At 29.8% G+C, this 21,989-nt stretch overlaps 1 protein-coding gene across 1 annotated transcript in view; it reads left to right on the top strand.

Annotated features, from left to right (window-relative positions):
- Positions 1-351: 351 nt before the first annotated feature.
- LOC121121617 (neuronal acetylcholine receptor subunit alpha-2) overlaps positions 352-21,989 on the top strand; it is a 244,467-nt gene continuing 222,829 nt past the window's right edge. The window contains exon 1 of the mRNA XM_071890020.1: positions 352-637. Within this exon, the coding sequence (XP_071746121.1) occupies positions 589-637 (49 nt within the window). The 5' untranslated portion in view covers positions 352-588. The remainder of the gene's footprint in view (positions 638-21,989) is intronic.

The following is a 21,989-nucleotide window of genomic DNA, read 5'->3' as shown; positions in this document are numbered from 1 at the left end:
AGGATCCATTTTGGCTACTTTAAGAGTGCAATTGTCGATGCAAAAAAAGGTTTAATAAGAATAAAAATTTTGAGTTGCTTTTGTGATGTGACTTCTTCTTCCTTTTAAACTATAAAACTTTTGAATTTAATATAAAATTCTTCCTCCGTTTTTGTTCGGTTCTATTTAATAATATAAATGGACTATGTTCGTCTCCAATCCTTTCCAATTCATTATATCTTTTTTCGCAAAAGACTCACAACACAAAAAGAGAGAAGGGAGGCGCAAAAGGAAAGGCGAATTGAATAATAAAAAAGCACGGGCGTATAACTTCCACACTCTGAAGAACTCTTAATAAAAACCGTGCGCTTCAAAAGCTTATACATACAAAAGGGGAATGAGCTAAAACGAATATTATTTTAGTCAATTCTGACACATTAAATCGTGTTATGAACAAAATATAATTTTCTATCTTCATATAAATCACAAAGTTTAAATCCAAGATACTTTTCCTTCAAGAAGTGATGTTTCATTATTACAGACTAAATTAGATATCCAAAAAAAAAAACCATACGTCATGAAATTTTGATTATAGATATATGGAAAACAATGAGTCTATCCTTTCTGTTTCTCATTTTAGCCTCGTTCCATGTCAAAGGTAAGATACTTTAAACATATTTAACACAATTTCTAAAAAAAAGTTGGAAATCCCATATTTAATTTTTACTTTTTTTATCGATTAAAATATGGTGTTTCAGTATTTTTACCCTGTTTGTAGGTTTGAGCCAACTTTTTAGCATGAAAAAGAAAATATTTATCCACATTTAAGTTCTAAATTATAAATTTATTTGTTAATATTTGGATATCTTCTTTTTTACCCGAAATTTCATAATTCAAAATCATAATTACAGCTCCATTAGACCTTCTTGAACCAATTACTCTTTTAATAATGAACCACTTATCATTTATCCTTCAAATAAGTCCCTTTGACATCATAAAAATTGGAAAAAAAAGACATTCTTTCTTTTCAAACAATGCCCATAAAAAATATAGTGGTTTTTTAATCTTTAAAATTGAATTTTCTCAAATTTGTATGATTATATATCAAATATAAGAACATATTTGAAATCAACATAAAAAAATTCAATAAATAAATTAACTTTTTTTTCAGAATATTGATTTTTATCTTTCTCATAAGTTGAGTCAAATTTAATGAAAGATTTAAAGTACTCGAAAATTTCAAATGAAGAAATCTCAAAATTATTATAACTAAATCTGAATATGGAATTTAAAGGATTTTTGAAAAATATAACTTTGTTGAAATGTATAATACTCAGTTAACAGTAATCATTGCATTTATTGATTTTCGACCTAATAGCCTAGAGGCTATTGTCGTCAACTTTTAGAATTTAATACATTTACAAAAAAATAGAATCAAACATTTTAGGTACTTATATTAATTTTTTTTAAACAAACTTAAAAGTTAAAAAAAAATTGTAAAATAGAAATAATATTCACACATACATGGAATATAAAATTAACTAGAAATCCCTTAAGATCAGCTTAACATCTCTTGCGACAACATAAAGGTATGTAATTCCATAAACAAGAAGTTGTATAAAACTATGTTTAAAGTTCCCTTAACTAGGTTTTTGTAGGTAGATGTTGTTATAATCAGAGAGACTGGTTACGAGGAAGAGACAATCTTTGTTAAGTATCCAGTTTGGAAGAGATAGGTTTATCTTTGTGTTTAAAATTCTGTTGGGTGTTGAGAGAAAAGAAATACTTGTTTCTAATCCCTATACTTAGTTTTTTCTTTACACCTATCACTTCTTTATGCATAATATATGCTCTTTTGGTATGCTAAAATCTACGTGGCTTACCTCCCAATTTTAAGAATGTTTAAGAGGAGAGGAATTATGTATAGCAAGGACAAATAGTCTAGAATAACTACGATTTCGATCATCTCCAAGTCCAAAAAAGGCTTAACCTTATAATTCTAGAAAAAACTCTTATGATTAATTTTATTCCTTCATGAAAAACCCAAGAGTTATTACTTTATACTTAGATGTTCTGTCTTCAAGAATTAAATAATAATAACATCTTTGAAAAAAATAAAAACATTTGTATAGATTATCAACTAGAAAATTTGCTTTGATCCTAAGGACATGTCTTATACACCTTTAAATATAGCCGAGAAGAGAGGATCTGTTCTGTTAAATAAACATTGTTAAACATTTTACATTTTGTATTTACTAATAATGAAGAGGGAGTAAAGGATTATAATTGCTTGGGAGACGTCATCATGGAGTGAGGAAGGGTGTTCTTGGTTATTGTGCGTCACAGCGTAATTGATATTAATTTCCCACCTATCCTTATACATTGAGAAACTTAGTCTTACATCAAAGTTTTTCGGATCTCTTTGTCTACTATTTTATGGACTTCGGTAATTTTGGGATATTCGTAGAATAGATGCAACAATTTTACCAATTCTGAAAGACAAAATTAACAGTAACAATAACAAGATGTTTTTAGTCTATACCTGAACAATTTTTGAGTAAATTGATTCTTCAAGAGGACATAAATCTGACTAGAACCTTCAACTGTTTGATGTAAGTGCAAAATATGGGAGCTTTTCAGATATATATAAATATATATTTAACATTTTTTATTTTGTAATGTTCAACTTATCCTTAAGTATTTATTTTCTTTCAATTATTGAGGGTTATATAAATGTGGAAATCAATGCTCTTATGTGGTGTGTTGTGTTGCCCCCAATTGTTCCTCTCCAATTCAGTCTTTAAGAGTGAAAATTTTTGCTAAAACTGGGGGGGAATTGTGAGGTTTGAAAAATCGGTTACTTCAGCATCGTGTATTATGGTCAAAAAGAATGGGATGTCAGCCGGAAATTTAGGACTATTTACGCAGGTATCTGGAAAAAATTGAAGGAAGACTTGTTGAAAAAATAAAATATATAAAGGGCCCTTTAGAAATATACAGACATGAAAATAGACCCAAAAAAGATTGATCTGTTTTTAAAGAAAGTCCATAAAATAATAGCAACACCATTATTTTATAAAAAAAGACGTTATTCCCTTAAAAATAGGCGAACTTATTTATTAAGAAAGGTAACTTTGATTATTTTAGGAGCACATAAAAGGGACACATATTTTTTTATAAAGACAGTACCTTTAAATTAGAGTTTGAGAAAAATGAGATGTCAATGGGAAAATTAGTAAAAAAATATTCAACCTCAAAGAAAAATTCCATCACTGGCTTCAAACTTGAAATCAGTCTATTAACATTTTTAGAAAAGGACTGACAGTTTAAATGTGTATTAAGCTCAAGAAGATATACATATTATATTGTATATACATAAAGATGCATTTATCTGGCAAAAAATATTGCTGTTTTCATTATAGTGCAATAAAATACGAATTAATATTATTTTTAATTAAAAAAAAGGAAAAACGCCCTGATTGACGTCATGTGGGATCGATTTTATCGTATTTAATCTGTTTAAAGACGACGTCTAAATTGAATTTAACATTTTTATACAATATTTCATATAAGTTTTTAAAACTGATGAGTTCTTTGTATATTCAAGTAAAACTTTCTTCTAATTTTCAAAATATATATATATGATGTATATAATTTGAGATGTTGTACAATTTTCAATTTATTTGTCTTAAAAAAAAGTCCAATATTCCTCAGGCAATTATAAGCTTTGCTGTAAAATTTGTGGAATGGCTTATGATACCCAAAAATTTTAGCTATAGTTAATGACTAGATATGTGTAAGAATTTCAAATAATGGAGATTTGAAGAAAAAAATGATCTTGAATTGATGTAATTTCTTTTCCAACTTTCAGTTACACCAATTTTCCAATATTGATATAAGAAAAACAGAGTAATTTTTAATTTTTTAATAGTAAAATTAAAACTTTTTTCTCTGAAAATCTATACATTGGCGGGAGAAAAAATTGCACAAATATGGTGAATGCCAGCTGTACAAAACTATGTCAGGAGATATAATATATTTTTTAAAAGTGCATTAGCAAAAAAAACAAACTCCAAGTATTTGTTAAATATTTGTTTGGAATTACAAAAGTAGCTGTTGTTATGACCTTAAAAGTCTATAAATATCTGGGAAGTAATTATACAAATATGGTTAATTTCATCCTCATAAAATTCGGTGAAAAAATAGATAATATCTTTGAAAAGAAAATAAACAATTTTTTAATAAAATACCCTGAAGAAAAAAACGAGAGCTTAATTCCTATTACATATTTCAACCTCGAAAGTTTCCCCTTTCTCGCTCAGAAAAGAGAATTTGCGAGGCTTGTAGTCAAAAAAATGCAGCTCATTACTTTGAAACTACAATTTATCGCCATTACTTTTCAATATGGTTCTAAAACATTAAATCAAATTATATGCAATAATTTATTTAAATGATATTGCCTTGTTCACGATTTTTTTTATATTCAGACATTTTTAATCGAAGTTACTTGGTTTATTCTTTTTTACCTTGTGAGGAAATGTAAAATTACAGCTATTAGTTTGTATAGTACATGCAACTCATCAAAACGGATGGATACTAATTTGATTTAAAAAATTCGCTTAAGCTAATGCATATTTCTTTAAAATATTCGCAAAAAAACCAAACTATAATGTTTTCACCATAAGAACAAGAAGTTTTATTTTATTGTTAACACAAATTCAAACCATATTCATACGAGTACTTTTAGCCTTTTGATTGGTATTTACAAAAATAAAAATAAATTTAAATAAATAAATATGTAAAATTTTAAAAATTATTATTGTTATATGTTTTGCAAACTTTTTTTTTCAAGGAGATAGAGTAGGTTTGCCAAGTGTTGGGCGGGTCATAAAAAAATAAGACTGTAAAGTTTCAAGAATGACTATCGCAGCATGTATAACGGAGATTACCTATAAAGTTTGGCGAAGAAAAAATATTCAAGTTAAATTATTGTTCGCTCATCTTTTATACAATTATAATTAATAGTCCTTTGTCTTATTTTCTCTTTTTTCTTCTCTAAACTTGAAATCTCATTTTAAAAAAAGATAGGCAAAGAACCATACCAACATACAACAGGAATCATTCTTAGAAATGTACAAGGTTTATTTTTTGTTTTATATGAAACAGTCAGTTAGTTGTAAGTCAAAAATTGTTTTTATGATATCTAACGAACACAATGGCCTTAAAGACCAAAAAAAATTGCCATAACTTTTTTTGAAGCCTTTACAAGCTACGTGAAAAATTTCACCATTATAGATTGTTTAGTTGAGGCGGGATTCCCGGACAAACACACATTCACACTGACATTCACATTTATTATATAGATAAAGACCTTTTTTTTGTTACCAAGTTAATTAACTGCGTCATAAAAAGGATGCCTACAAATTAAGGATTGAAATACGTATTTAAAAACATTATTTGACTTATGTGACTGGCCGCAATTAACTAATCATTATTTCATTATGACGATGAAGTTTAACTACATTGAATGCAATTTACAACACACCCAAAGAGAAATAATTGATGATAAAAATAGACAATCATTCGGCTCCCACAATCAATTTTGCAACAAATAATTCTAGGTTACTATTGTCTTGAAGGCCCAAATATTTTATAATACATGTTTGTCTTTATTTGTTTATGAATGGACTGAAACGAAGCATGATATATAAAAATAATACAGATATATCAATATTTCATAGGTGTTTTTTTGGGGTTTTTTTTTTTAGTATAGAGAACAAGGTGGTGATATATGAATATATCGACATATGTGTATTTCGTAAATTCAGATACAGTTATTTAGCTATACAAAACGATACATTTTATGAAAATATAATAGATAAAATGAATAGAGTAGTTTCATAAATGTGCTTATAAAGATTGAAATTTGATACAGAATACGAATTCTTTTATATTTCTACAACTTTCAAACTACATGGATTAGAATAAATCTAAGTATCCCTTACACATAAAAAATCCATTTATATGTTTTGTGAATGTCTTGCTTCCCAAAATGTGATTTCATACAGACTACATATATTCAACCAGGGAATTCTAAATAAAAGGAATAAAGACGGTATTTTTCCTTTTCCCAAATGAGTGATTTTTTTTCAAATGTTATATACAAAATCTATATATTAAATGTGAATGACTGCTTGTGTGTGTGTACTTCACCTGTACACCCTGAGGGCCAGAGTATATTTTGGATATTAGACGGGTTCTTTGATAACGTGGGTGGAAGAATTTAGCCTGTCTCTGGGACGCGCAGCCCACAATCGTAGGCGGTGGTGTATTTTAGCATATTAGAAGGGGTTCTGGGTGCTTAAAAATGTAGGCAAGGCAGTTTCAACTGCTCTGAGGCCCAGAACTTCACCTCCACAACCTGAGAGCTGGGGTGTATTTTGGGGTATTAAGAGGGGTCCTTGGTGATCTGAGAAAGGGCAGTGGAAAAATTTAACTTACCTCGGGCCCAGAAGTTCACCTGCACTACCCGTGGGCTATGGTATATTAGAAACACCGCTGTGGTAGAGTTTAACCCTTTAACCTCCTGCTCGATCGTTTGGTAGAGCACATTTTGAGTAACTAAATCTATTTGAAAAATTTATTTTCATTTAATTACACCTGTTTCAGCAATCTCTAACATTTGTTTGGTGTATGTAATGCAAAAAAAATCCATATGTACACTTTTTTTAAGTAGCATGCATTGCAAGTTAGACTTTTCACAGGAAGATAGCAACATAGAAATCACTCCTCACAAGAAGACACTTTTGGTGAAATTTTCAAAGATATAAAATCTGTTTTTTCAGCATATTATAGTGTCTATCTTACTGAAGAAAATTGTGTAGCTTGATATAACATAAGAAAAATTTAAAGGGGTCTAATAATTTTTGAAAAACATGCTCAACCAAACGGTAGATTTGACACTTCAAGGTAACGGTAAAATCCACATACAATTCAAATGTATGGGGGACTAAAAATGCTGTTATCTCTGAAATGATACTTTAATGTATATTTCTTGTACAAACAAGTCACGCTTCAACGTGATAGCTGATGTTACCACGAGGAAGAGATGACAGCTGTCACGACGGCTCATTAATTTTAGTAATAACCAGCAGTGCGATGACAGTAAAGCCAGATTTTACAAAAACGGTCTTTTTTTTTTGTACATATTATATAAAGCAGAAGGGTTCTTAATAAAACTTAATTTTTTATGCCCCGAGCAACGCCGGCCAAGAATCTTCTAGTATACTTTATAGTTAAATATGTCCAAAATATATTCTGTTTTACATTTTTAATGCTCCCTTATTGAATATCCCTTTCTTAGTGCACTGGGATTTTTTTCCCTAAACATAATAAAGTTGATTCAAATTTGTGTAAAATCATTTTATAGCCGGAATTTTTTTGTATGATCCAGAAACAAACTTCCAAATAAATGCAACATTTTGCTCTTGTAAAAATGTATTTTAGCGGAATGATTAGTAAATTTTGCAGTTTTAAGAAAAAATTTAGTGAATTTGCTATCTTTTTTCCTTTAGGTAAATACATATTATTTAAATTTCATAAAATGTTTTATCAAAAAAAAAAAAAAATGTTTTATACTTAATAAAATTAAATATTTTAACTAATTTTTTAAAGATTAATTTATATAAATAATCTATTTTTATTCATATTGTCAAGTGCAAAATAATGTAACAAATAGAAAAATATTACAAATTCAAATAATATTTTGAGTCTTTTGATTTATAATTAGGGCAAAATTTTATTCCAATTCAATAATTTCATTAAAAAAAGATCCTTACTTAATGAACTGGGATAAAACGTTCCCCAAAATTTTAAAGGAATTTTACTGAATGATACACGGTAGATATGGACTCAAGAATATTTAAATTTGTAATATTGTCTATATAAATATATATACATTTTGCACTTATAAATATTATACAAAAATTATTTGAAATATGCACTTGAGTTCAAAACAAAGATAAAAATCCATTTTTTTTAAATAAATCTAAACAACGTAAGATTAGAGCATTGACAAGATGTTTTTGTCATTATAATAGTTAAAATATTATATGCAAATTTTAAGTAAAGACTTTTTATAAAATATGAATTACTTTTAAAGAATTTGAGAAACTAACAAGTCCTTAATAATTTTGATGAGGTTGAGTGTGATATATAGAATAAAGCTGATATCACATTAGTAATAACACGTATACCTTAAATGTATACATAGAAAAAGAAAGAAATATTAGAAGCAAAAGGAAGGCTGAAGAGCAAAAAAAATATCAAATTAGACAAAAACCTGCTGAATTTGCGAATAATTCCAAGAAAATACATTTTTACAGAAACAAAAAGGATAAAACACCAAATAAAATGATGTAGACTTGATGTATTACAACAAAAGGGAATTCAACGAAGAAATGCTGAACACTATTAAAGACCTTTCTACAGTTATGAAATATTAAGCTGTATGTATATAAAAAGTGGTCAACAAAACTTTTTCTTTTTGATATTGCTACAAAAAAAGACAAATGGATATTTTTCAATATTTTTTTTTTTCATTTCAAAGCCTCAACATTCCGATTTATAATGAAATACCACTTCATTCATATGGCCGCTGTCGCTGGTAGCCCATACAGTAGCCCATTCTGTCGATCCAATTTTTCAATACATTTTCGATTGTGTGAGCTTCAATAGCTGCAATGCGACTCCAATTTCGTGTTTCAAATCGTCAATCGTATCTCGATGGTTGGCGTAACATTTATCCTTGACAGTTCCCCACAAAAAATAGTCCAACGGAGTCAAATTGAAGTTACGAGGTGGCCAGTTGACGTTGCCGTTTCGGCTTATGATGCGATTGTCGAAGACAGTGCGCAAAAGATCGACTGTAACGTTGGCTGTGTGGCACGTAGCGCCATTTTGTTGGAACCAAATGTCGATGATGTCTTCTTTTTCCATTTGGGGAAGCTAAAAATCTTCCAACATGGCCCAATAGCGCTCACCATTGACTGTAACGGCAGCTCCTTGCTCGTTTTTTTGCTTTCGGCAACAGAAGCAATATTTTCGATTGAGCGCACTGGACGAATACAGGAACGCGTTGTTTTATCCATTAACGAACCAGTTTCGTGCACACACTTCACAAATTTATCCACAAACTGCCTGGAAGACGCTTTATTTCGACAGACGTAATTTTCTTGCAGTTTCGTTTAAAGACTCTCCATTTTGGAAGTAGGTATTGAGTATTTCCCAATTTTCTTCAGCGTAAACTTAACCATTTCGTAAACCGGAAACCTTTTACAAAATATTCGACACAATGAAAATGATACTTCAACTGTCAGACGTCAAAAAAGTGGTTGTTGAAAATGCAACCGCTAGATGGGCCACACGTTATGAAGTCAAAAAATTATGTAGTCATTTTCTCCTTCTCTTCATTTTTTTTCAAAGTTGTTTTTACGTTGACGCACCACAAATACGCAAAAATTTTTTTGTATATCAAACATTATGTAGAAATAAGTATTACATCCTTTAGAAGTGTTTATTGGAGACACAAACATCATTTGAAAAAAGTATTATTGATAATAGAAGTACATATGAGTTTATTTTCAAATCTTTGGTTTAAATGAAATTGGCAATAAGTTCTTTCAACGCTTATTCTCCTTGTGTTATTGAAAGAATATGCGTATAAATAGTACCACATCTGTTTTAAAGCTTTGAAAGTGATAAAAAAACGATACAAACCATTTTCTTTATACTATACACAAACAAAAGCGTACTTATATGTTTATATGTAAGACGGAGTTTGCTTTTCGGTTCTATCGTAAGGGATTTTGTCTAGACTGATTTGAATGTATTATTTTGAAGGAGGGTACTGAACGATACAAATTCGAAATCTATCATTGATCAATATTTTGGGGGATAATTTGATGCAGAGAATGGGTTGGAAATGAAGAAGCTACAACTAAATCGAAGGAAACATTTTTACATCGATAAAGACGTTTGTTTCCTAAACTCTGGTCTCAAAAACAGATTAAGAGAACTCCTCACTAAATTTATTTCCTCACTTGATTTTGACATATCAAAACCTTTAGTATATCTGATGCTTAATAAATTGGAACTTTGATCGGAAGACATTCAACAAAAATGCACACCATTGAGTACAAAGTTTAATGAGTATGATAATAACTAAGTGTCCCCATCAAAGACTGAAACTAAGAAAGGTTGTATTAAAAAAGGACAGGGAATCGAAGGAGGCGAAATAGCAAGAATTCGAACCTTTTAATTAAACGATGATATTGCTCAAACAATAATGGTTACTTTGAACTCACTATGGTGCTTACTCACAGGGGTGTTTTTCTAATTCTGGTCACTTCGTATGAAATATAATGACCAAAATGGTAGACTTCTGAATTTTGGTGACGTGATAAAACTCTCTCGGGAAGAAAATTGGCTTACTATTTATGTATATGCGCCTGGAAGTTTCCCCGAGAAAACAGAGTTAAAAACATTTCTAAAACATTCACTGTTTTCTCGAATTAATTTTAGTCAATAATAATATTAGGTTAGAAAAAAAAATTGTACATAATTTTATTTCTTTGAGTTTGCAAACTGAAGAGTAAATATTATTTTCCTCATTGTTGTCAATATTATTTAATTCCTTAGGAGTGAACTACTTTTTCTAGCACATACAACATATTATTGATATATCCGAAACTGGAATGAACAATTGCGAGTACTCTTAAAAGATGGAAAGGTATTTTGAGGATTTACTGCAGAGTTAGTTTACTGTAGTCCTAATCTGTAGCATTTTTGATAGGTTCAAAAAAACTCAAATTGGTTATCCAGACAATTTGAAGAATGTTTTATGGTACAGCAGTTTATTGGTCGTGACGTTTCATTATCTCAGCTACAATCCGCTGTGACGAGGGGAGAAGAAAATAAACAAAACATCTGGTTTGATAAAAATGAATGATATCTGATGTACAATAGGGTTCACTACTCAGGAATTAAATAATAATTATAGCAGCATAGGAAAAGAAAGTTCCCTTCTCAGGTTGCCTCCAACTCCCAAAAAACGTGAAGCTTTAAATCCAACCCATTAGCATTACTGATCATAACACTCACAGACAGGTCTAACTTTTTGAGACCCAACCTTAAAACCAGTATATATTTTTTATTTTACAATTGACCTAGACCGATTTTCTTTTATGGATTCCTCATGACATAATTTTTATTTGACACTGGTATAGAGCAAACTTTTAGAAAGGTCAAACTTAGTTCGTTTCACAAAAAATCATTATGATCTCAGGCCGTTCCAAAATATTCAGACCAGTATCCAACACTTTTTTTAAAGAAAATCATATTTCTTTGAAATTAAATTTTGATCAATTGATTTTTGTGAATTGTTTTAGATTATAATAGTAATTTATTAGGTATTTATTTGAAAAAAAAAGTGGGTTGTTGATAGGGAATTGGATGTTATCAAAATATGCATTACTTTTTAGAAGGTTTGTTAGTTTCTAACTCTTTCTAAAGAAGTGGTTTTTTACCTCTTACCATTATTACTCTAATTTCAGTATTGTCATCCCCTAAATTATTTTTTGGTTAAAATATTTCATATTTTTTTCCATAATATAATTGACATTTATATTTTTTTAAAGAAAGTGTGATTACTTTTTTTTATTACCAAGATGGTATTTTATGGGAGACCTTAATTCCACCTAGGACAGTAGTTCAACCTTTTAACCTCCATTAAGCAATTTCAGAATATCATTAAAGCCATTCCCGTCAGATATTTTCCTCATACATTTAATGACTTTTACAAAAACGTATATTTTACAAAAATATTATGTTTATAATTGACATTTTTGTAGAAAAGAAATTATTATGGCTATTTTTTAGTCAAAAATTAACCTGCACAGTTTTACATAAAGTAAATTCTTCTTAGTCATTTTCTATGCAAATTTTTTTGGGATTTGTAGATTTATCAAGATCAAATATTTTCCACCTAGCAATTGAACTGCATATAAACATCTGGAAAATACGTCATTGAATGGTTAATTAAATTCTTCAATATCGGTATTAATTTTCATCTTTTCACCCTATAACTAGGGTTATAAAATATATGATATTGGACGAGAGCATGAGTTTTGTAGTTGCAACCTGAACAAGATTGTATATTAGGTTAAGTAAAGAGTTTTGAGCGTGTTTTGCTAAATGTCTTTTGTAAATTATATCTCACGATCAATACATTACATCAAAAGAAACGAAAAAAAATGTATGCTTAAATGCTAAGTGTACTCTTGAAAAAAGTTCATATATAGTTTTGTGTTTGGTTGAAGCATAGAAGTAAAAAAGGATAAAATTAGCGACATTCTTCAATATCCCGACGACCCAGATGAAAAGGCAGAGCAGGCTGCCAAAAAAAATTGTACTGTTTATGGACCCAATACAGTATCGAATGCAACAGCAAAGCAGTGGTTCCAACAAATCCGTTCTGTTGATATGGAGGTCGAAAATGTCAATAAAATAATAGAAATTGTCGAGTTGGACAGGGATGTGAGCACTTATTCCATAGCCCAGAGCCCAGGAACTCTGGATTAGGCAGAAAACCATCTAGAACCATTTCGATATAATAATCCTAACTACGTTAATTTTATTGTCCAAATAAAGCAAAAAAAAACGCTAAGAACTTTTTCCCTCAACTATTATTTTCCAAAGCTTTTCATTCACTCTTGAGATAGGAGTATCTTAGTATAAAGTAATAACTATTGCATGACATCATGAGTATTGTTTATTATTTGTGGAATTAAAAGTCTAAGTCCTTGTTGGATTCGTATTAAAATTGAGGATGACATCTGAGTAATTGCTATCTTTATCCTTGCAAGATATGGAATTTGATTTGTATTTACTTCCTTCATTTCAAAAGCAAATCACAGCTAATCTAATAAAACGTCATGACATATAAGCTGCTCTCTTCCCAAACATTCTTCAAATTGTCTACTTTACCACTTTTATTTTCGGATTCTTTTTTAACATAGCGACAGGACATATTTTTTACAACTCCACTTATAAAAACATAAGTACCATATTTGATATATAAGTTTAAGATTTATTTACTTTAAAAACTTCATTGATAAAATTCCAAATATATAATTAATGAATCATTCAACAGATTCAACTGCCAGTGTTGCAAAAGTTAAAAACACATTAAAATTATAATTACGCAGGAGCAACAATAACTGCTCCGCTAATTTGAATAATAAAAAAATTAAAACCAATAATCCAAAAACTTTGTTTTTAATCCAGACTTTTTTTATCCAAGAAAATAAAGAAAGTATTCATCGACTACGCAAAAGAATAATCGCTCTTATAAGTTTAATACCTTGATCATTATTTCATAATATTTCATTATTTGAACACTTCTTTAGTATCCATTTTTTTTTTTTTTTTTTGAGGGAAGGTTCTTCAAAAGTTTAAAAGTTATGGCATGACTTTTTAAAGTTTTAATTAATGTTTTTATGTCATCTGAGTATGTAGTTACTCCAATGGTGAATATGAAAATTGAGAATATAGGAGGAATTGAAAATACATGTTTCTGCATGGAACCTGTATGATAAATTTAGAAATTTTCGTGGCTATCTATCGTTAATAGTGTGCAAAAATATTTGTTCCGACTACTATTATAGAAGGTGAATTCAAAATAGAATTTTTAAAAGTATTCCATTGATGTAGTAATGCTTTTTGTTACAACTATAACGACTACATCCAGTAGCTCCTTAACACAATAACAAATTAAAATGATTTTTTCTCAAAATTGAGTGTCGATTACGTTTTTATTCTTCGGCCAATGTTAGTAAATTTACATATTACTCTTATTAACTTTTTCTGTTTTCTACAAAAATTATACTCTTGAAGTAGTTAAATCAAACACAGTTTTATGTATAATATACAATGACTATAAATGTCACAATCATGTCATTGGAATATTAGGCTCATAGACATACCGATCCACGCAATGTAAATATTCTTCCTTCGTACAAGGCAGTAGCAAATATTCTTGCCTCCATACCAGCAACTTCCTGTTCAGCAGAACGATCATTCTGAGCCCTTCGTTGTAAAAAAAAAAAAAAAACATACCTGAGGAACCGATTCTATGAAGATCGTCTCGCAGTAGTTGCAATTTTGAACATTGAACATGAAACCACTAACTTTATTAAGGCTAATAAGATAGAGAAGATAATCTACAAATTTGCAAAAGAAAATGAGGCTCGCGAACATTTGCTTCTTTATTATTCTTGATGTATGTGTTTGCATAATTTAGTGTTGCATGAAGACTGTCTAAAAGATAATCATATTTTTGTTTTTTATTATATCAACAATAAAACAGATTTATAAGGGCACTTTAATTTTTCGACGATTGTAGAATAAACACTTCCTTGAAGAATGTCATTTTTTTAATTGAAGACAAACCCTTATTGCTAGTTTCCAAAATGGCAAAACAATGTCCTAGCTGGGCATTGTCGCTGGGGCTCAAAGTTCATTGTTAAACAACAGCATCACCCTCCATATGAGTTTAATATATACTTATATTGAGATTATTTCCTTTTCTTGATTTGTCTAAAGGTTGTTTTTATGTTAACACACAATATTTAAGTTTTATACTCTTTTAAATGTTGGGATGACAAAACACTATGGGGAAGTATTTTGGTTAGGATTTGAAGGGAAGAAACGAGGGATTCAGGTTGATAAATAATAAATGGTAAAGTTTTTAAACGTCTTTTCTTTTTATAGGAACTCTATTTTTTTAAATACATCGTTACCTGTTTACAAACATTTATACTTTATAAAAGTTTTATTAAAATGTACTTAAGAGTTTATACCCTTACCAAAATAAATCCATAATTAAAAGATTCTCCTGATTTAATTATCGTATATACTTTCCCTACTGCGAGTGAGTTGTTGAAAAAGCAACAAAAGTGTGTGGAGGTTATTAATCATTTATAAAAGGTGTTTGTATATACAGTTGACCACAAAACTTTTCGTACCCTCACAAAAATACCCAGAAAACAATTTAAATGTTCATGTTGAATCTACAAATTCTTTTAGAAATTTCCTAGTCAGTCAAAAACTATTAGTAGCTAAAAAATAAATAATTAATATACCTTTTTTTGGAGTAAATTAACGAAATATCATTTTTTTAGTGTTTCAAAAATATTCATACACAAGAAGCAAAATGAGTTAATGCCTTGTAACATGACCTCTAGCTTTCTTAACATACTAAATTTGCTTGGAATAAGTCCTTGCCAAATTGAGGCAAACAGTGGCACCTATTTTTCCCCACTCTTCTAGACAGAATCTCCAAAGGTCATCAAGATTTGTTGGGTTGTCTTTTCCACACTGCTTTTTTTCAATGTAGTCCATAGATTCTCAATAGAAAAAGCTCAGTATTTTTCAGTCGATGACACTAACCTTATGCCTATTGAGCCATTCTTGAACTTTTTTGGAAATGTGTTTATGGTGTTTGTCTTGCTCGAACCACCAATATTTTCCAATCTTAAGAATCTTTGCAGATTGATGCAGATGAATTTCAAGAATCTGGATCTAGTGATCCTTTTTCATAGTGCCATCAATTTTTTAAAGTTCCTCGGTTCAATTGGTAGCGTAACAAGCCCAATCATGATGCTTCCGCCATTGCGTTGAACTGTTGTAAAGCGTTTTTTGGGGTTGAAGGCTTGGCCCTACTGTTACCAAATGTGCCGATGCTGGTTATGGCCATACAACTTCAACTTTGTCTCATCTAAACACATCACAGTGCACAAGAAGTTGAGTTAATCATCTTTGGGGCCATCGGCATACTTCATCCTTGCTTATAAGTACCTACTCTTGGAGAGTGGAGTCTTTCTTGACACACAATCCTAGAACCCATTCCTGTGCAAAACTCTTTGTACAGTGGATCGTCCAACAAAAGTTTCTGTTATTTTCAACCCCTGCTGAATGGATTTGGGAGTTGTTGCTGGATTTCTGCTAAAGTCTCGGACTGCATATCCTACTAATGTTCACCTCAGCTTTGACTCCTACCATGTTGAACAAGAATGGCCAGTTCTTTTGAATTTGGTGATGATTCTTTGGACAGGGGATCATAGGAATGGAAAACCCTAGGGACATACATTAAATATCAATATATTCTCCCAAACTTATACTGAAATAAGCAAAAAATCTTTATGATATTTCATTCCAAAAATAATAATCAATTTAATATAAAAATATCTTATTTTTCAACTTTATTCAATGACATAGCTACTTTTAAATTAATAATTCATATTCAAGTTATCGCAAGATGTTTGGACTAAGCAAATGAAATGTTAAATTGTATGAAATGAAGCATAATATTTACAATAATAAATGCTGTAAGATAAATTATGAGATCAATGATTTGCAGTTTTCTTGTTTTAAAAGGATGATAATGTGCCTACTTTTTGTTCAATAACTGCCTTAATTTTTTAAATTAACTTCTCTTTCATAAAACAAGTAAACACAAATTATTGAGCACATCTTGGACCCCTTAAATAATTAGAAAGAAAATTGGGGAAACAATAAATGGCTTATAAAGAACGAACTAGGTGTGGTAGAACCATATTTTATATTTATTTTTGAAAGTTACATTAAATAAAATTTTATTAGTTAAAATGAGATCCGGCTAACTTGATTACTTTGGCCACATGGTAACGAAAGATTTGAAAGGCCTAGGGGACTTTGTGCGGGTACAGTTTTGCCATTGTTCGTCTTGTGGTTTGGTACTTTTTAATTTACATTAAAGCACAAATGAAAAATTTATAGACTTTATGAAAAAGCACTATATTGGTGCCCATATAGGGCTTTCTAATTAGAGAAAGGTTCTAAATTATATCTAAAATTCTTAGATATCTTACCTAATACCATAAATTTAAATAATAAACATCGAAGTGACTCAAATATGTCTATGAAGTATTGAACGGTATTTATATGAAGCAAAAAAAATTAATTGGGGTTTCCCCTTTTCCATATTTTTGTTTAAAATTTTTGTATGTAGACGCACACCATATATATTTCTTTGCAATAAAACTTCAATTGTGTATTATTTGACTCTACTTTTTGTCATTTTATTTTCTACTATATCCTTGGTTGATTGATAGACTCACTTTATCGCTTTTTTATATGTTTTCTTCTTCTACTGAATATACAGATAAACATACCATCGACGACCACAGGCATAATTGAAAACTATAATTGGATACAAAATGGTATTTTTAATTATATTATATGCCAGTAATTTTGTTGTTTTGTGTTAATGTGAAAAAGAGGGTCGTTTCAAAGGGTATTTTAATAGTGTTTTAAGGTTCTGAATTTATAGTTGACAGTAAACATATTGGCCTTTTTTTGTAATTGTAATTCGAATTTAGAAATTCCTTCTTATTTAATTTTTCATTCACTCTTTAATGGACTGTATAGTGTTGGATTTTGGTCTGATACTCTCATACCAGTTTGAGATTCGTATGATTTTTAGTGGACTGAATTCGAATTCGATATTTTTTTAAAAGTTCAGTCTAGACTCATTTAGAAAAAATAGCCCTCATTCAAAATTTTGTCTAGACCTATTATTTTTGTAGTGGGACAACCAACAAACCAACTTCTAAGTAGATTTAGGGCGGGGAAAAAAACAATTTTTTGAGTACTGGGTGTAGAAAAAGTAATGAGACCTTATAAAAATACAGTTTTGATAGGTGTTATTGATTAAATCTTTAAGTTCCGATTATTTTTGAATAGTTTAGATTTTAAGCTTTTGATTAATGTAAGCGTTGTAAACAAAAGTTCTATATATGTTGCGAGGGAGGAAAGAAGAGCCATCATGAAGGCCTTAAACGTCAGCAAGGCCTCAGTCTGTAAGGTCAGAAATCGTTTGGCTGATGGAGACAACCTTAAGGACAACCCCAAGAGTGGAAACCCCACAAATGTGATACCTGAAGACATCATGGAGACTTGTAAGGTCAACCACCCAACGATGAAGATGTCAGATAATGCCAAGAAGAAGAAGGTGCCTCAGTCTACTGTGGGCTAGGCCACCCGAAAGGGTGGACAGAGGTTTTTGAGAGGCCATTCCTGTTGAAACTTTAAAAAGAACTCCGTCTTCAGCGTTGTCAACAACTCTCGAATGACTTGAATCACAACAGAAACCGGGTAAACTTTTGTCTAGTGAAAAGTTTTTTACCATTGACCCTGTCTACAAAAAGCAAAATGACCGGCTGGTATGCTTTGGCTAGTCAAACAAAAGCATCAGGACAGTCACCAAGAACAAACATCCAGCCTCTGTGATGATGTTGGGGGTTGTTGGATCAACTGGAGGAAAAATGGATTCAATTTGTTTTACTTTTGGATACTGATTACCCACGGACGATTGCTTGATGGTCTTTAAGAATAATGTTGTCCCATAGATCACCAAGACCATGAAGAAGTCCAAAAAGGCTATACACGTATTTCAGTAGGACGGGGCTCCGGTCCATGCAACTAATATTGTACAAGAGTGGATGAACTTCTGGTCCAAGAACCTTTGGCCCCTCAAAACCCAGATCTCAATCTACTGGATACTCCAGATGGTAGCAAATTGAGAAAAGGGCCTGCAATGTGCGCCACCCAAATATTGATACCCTGAGACCTCTGTTAACAAGCATTAGAGGATCATACAAAGGGACTACATTACTAATGGGTGCAATGGGTTCCGGATTTCAGTCTACGGTGTGACATCCTGGTCTGGGCCAATTTGGTGAAGAACGGAGGTTGGGTAACTTTTTTTATCGTTACCCAAAAAGAACTTGTATTAAAACTAATGTACCCTAAGCTTGTACAGGGGTGTCTGCAGGATAATATATTTTTTTCGGAAAGAGTGAATGACTAGGTCTTTTGAATATTCTCAAAAAAATTCTAACTAAAAAAAACAATTTAAAAATCCATAGCTATTTAAATAAAATTATTTTTTTTGAAAATAGACATTTCAAAAATCCACAGCTAGTCAGAAAAAAATTAAATTTGTTATGTTAAATTTTTGGAAAAAAATTTCAAAAATCCATAGCAATTTACAAAAATTAAATTTCAACCCCTAATTCTTTCTAAAAAACTTTCATTGACAAAAAAAAGTTATTAAAAAAAAATAGCAAATTCTTTAATTTGATAGAGGGGCTAGAGGGACGTAGTTACAAGTTATTTATTTCCTTTAACACTAGGAAATAGTCCTTCTATTACGCCCTAAATTTTTTAAATTATCCAATTGATGGTAATTTAGATCACTGGTCTAGAAAAACTCTTTTGAGACCGAACTGGAAAAAAATTTGGTCTTAGACAAAGTCTCAACACTAGTCATATGGCTATGGACTTTAGGTATGTACATACATAGTTGATTAAAAGAGTAAATATGCAATTTGACAAAAAGTGAAGGAAAATAGAAAATAGGATACAAAAACTACTTTTTATGCAAAGAGCTGTTGAGGATTTACATATTATCCAATTTGTATTTTTGCAAAACATTCGTTAAATTCAATATTTACTAAATATTACATAATTTTGTTTGATTGGATAAACTTTAAAATTAAATAACGCCTTCAATTGTGTACAGGCGGGGATTTTAAATCCGGAATAAGTTTAGATATCAATATCATAGAAACACTGTGATCTATGTTTATGAAAATATGTTCATCATATTCAAACCACAAAATTGTATAAGAAAAAATACAAAATCCTTGAGATATCCTCCGAAAACGAACGCTGTGCAGCCACTATTGTGTGTGTTCGAGCTCGGAGCACGTGTAAGAAGATAAGTGAGTTTACAAAGCTTCTCAAATGAACTGCCAATGCATTGAAGGAGTCTAATGGGTCGTAAATACCTGAAAGGAATACTTATGATCGTTTTGAGAGTAAAAAACGCACTCAAACCTTAATCATATATATCCTCCAGAGAAAATATGGTATCTTACCTTCCAAGATGTGAATCATTTAATAACAAAGAAGAGAAGGATAAAGACAGACAAACACAGAGAGATAAAGTGAGATAAAAGGTGTAAAATATGAGCTGAATGCGTGCACAATAAATTCTAATAGGTAATTGACTATTTTTTTTTGTTGTTACTTTTTAAACCGGTATTCATAATTATTTAATTCTTCAAGAGAACATTTAAACTTAAAATAATAATGAATTTAGAAAAACAATTGGAAAAAAATGTCAAATATTAAATTATTTCCAAAAAAAATCAAAAATCTACAGCTATTCACAAAATATGATATTTGTAGCAATAAATTTTTTAAATCCATTGCTTTTCTCAAAAAATCCAAAGATTGAAAGCTCTTTAAAAAAATATATAGAAAATAAATTTTTTTTCTATTCCGAATAAATTAAATTATTTTTAAAAAAAATCAAAAATCTACATCTACTCACAATATATGACATTTTTTTGGGGAAAAAGTTCTAAAATCTATTGCTATTCTTAAAATAAATTTAAAAATAAAATTTTTACGGAAAACAATTGAAAATTCACAGCTATTTAGAGAAAATTAAATTCTTTGGTAAAAAATTGAAAAATTAAATTTCTTGGAATAATTTTTGGAAAAATTTAATTAAACTTCAAATATTAAATTTTCTAATAAAAAGCCAAAATTCCTTCATTTGGGGGATGGGCTATAGTACATCCCCTGGAGATACTCCTGTTATACAACTATATTCGTTTAGCATACACAGTAGTGGTTACACTTATAAATTAGATATTATCTTCTCTAAAATGAAAGATTAATGATAACAGCTAAATAAAATTAAAAATCCTATTCAGATTGCCAAAAACAACAAAACCCTCTTGCAAAAAAAAGTTGAGTATTTACAAGCCTAAATATGAAGGTACTTTATACGACAATCTGCAATGCTTGACATGGTTTTGGAATAAAGATTTATATGTTCGTATTTCTCACATCCCTTGCTTTTAACAATATGAAGGGCAAAAAAAAAACCATAATGGAAGAAGCCAATAACTCTTTTCTGTTTCTTTCTTTCTTCCTCTCTTCTTGATACATGCGTGTATTTTTTGGTTTAAAAAAATACTCCTTTGTAACAAATGACGAATAGCAGAGTACAATATTGAAAAGGAAGTCAAAAGAGCATTGAAAATCTTTGAAAATGATTTTCTCTTTTAAGTTCATCAAAAGGTGATTAAATATTAATATATTTCAAAGGTATATATAAAGATTAATCCTTGTATGTATATAATATTGTACCTTTAGTATCAATAGAATCGTCTAGTATTTTAAACGTTCGTAAGTTGGTAATTCAACAATATTATACTATGAAATAGTTAAAAGTGTTCAATTCCTACATTTTGTTTTTGGATCTTAATTGCTTCAAACTTTTTGAATTTTTGCCATACTTTATTAATAGTTCAATTGTATACCTACCAAGATATTTATATAATAGTTTTTAATTTGTTTTATGCATTGAAATATAGAGTGAAACACCATTCAAAATAAATATAACTCTTTGTTTGAGTAATAATTTATTTTTTTGAAATGATTCCTTTCCAATTTTTAATAAATTTTCGTGAATTGTATAAATTTGTTGTTGTTAAGTCGTTATTTTGGTTTTTTTATATCCTTTTGTCAATTTAGGTAAAACTCTTTGCTACTAATGTAATATGAACTGTTATTCTATTTATCATAACTTCATCAAAATTATTGTGTACAGTTTTGGTACCTAAAATTCTTTCTTAGAAGTTTATATCAAATATAAATATACTTTTTTACTAAAATATCTTGTTTTTTATGCATATATGCCGACTATATATAAAAAAAAATCGTAAAAAAATTTGGGGTAACTTGTTTTACTAGTTACATAACTACATAAAAATAATGTTCACTAACGTAGGATTAATAAAGTTATTATCCAGGTTAGCTCAAGCATCCATAAT

This window comes from Lepeophtheirus salmonis, chromosome 7, assembly GCF_016086655.4.
Source record: "Lepeophtheirus salmonis chromosome 7, UVic_Lsal_1.4, whole genome shotgun sequence".
In the NCBI taxonomy this organism is placed as follows: Eukaryota; Metazoa; Arthropoda; class Copepoda; order Siphonostomatoida; family Caligidae; genus Lepeophtheirus; species Lepeophtheirus salmonis.
The sequence above is the reverse complement of the archived record's forward strand: the minus strand, read 5'-3'. Positions and strand labels throughout refer to the sequence as shown.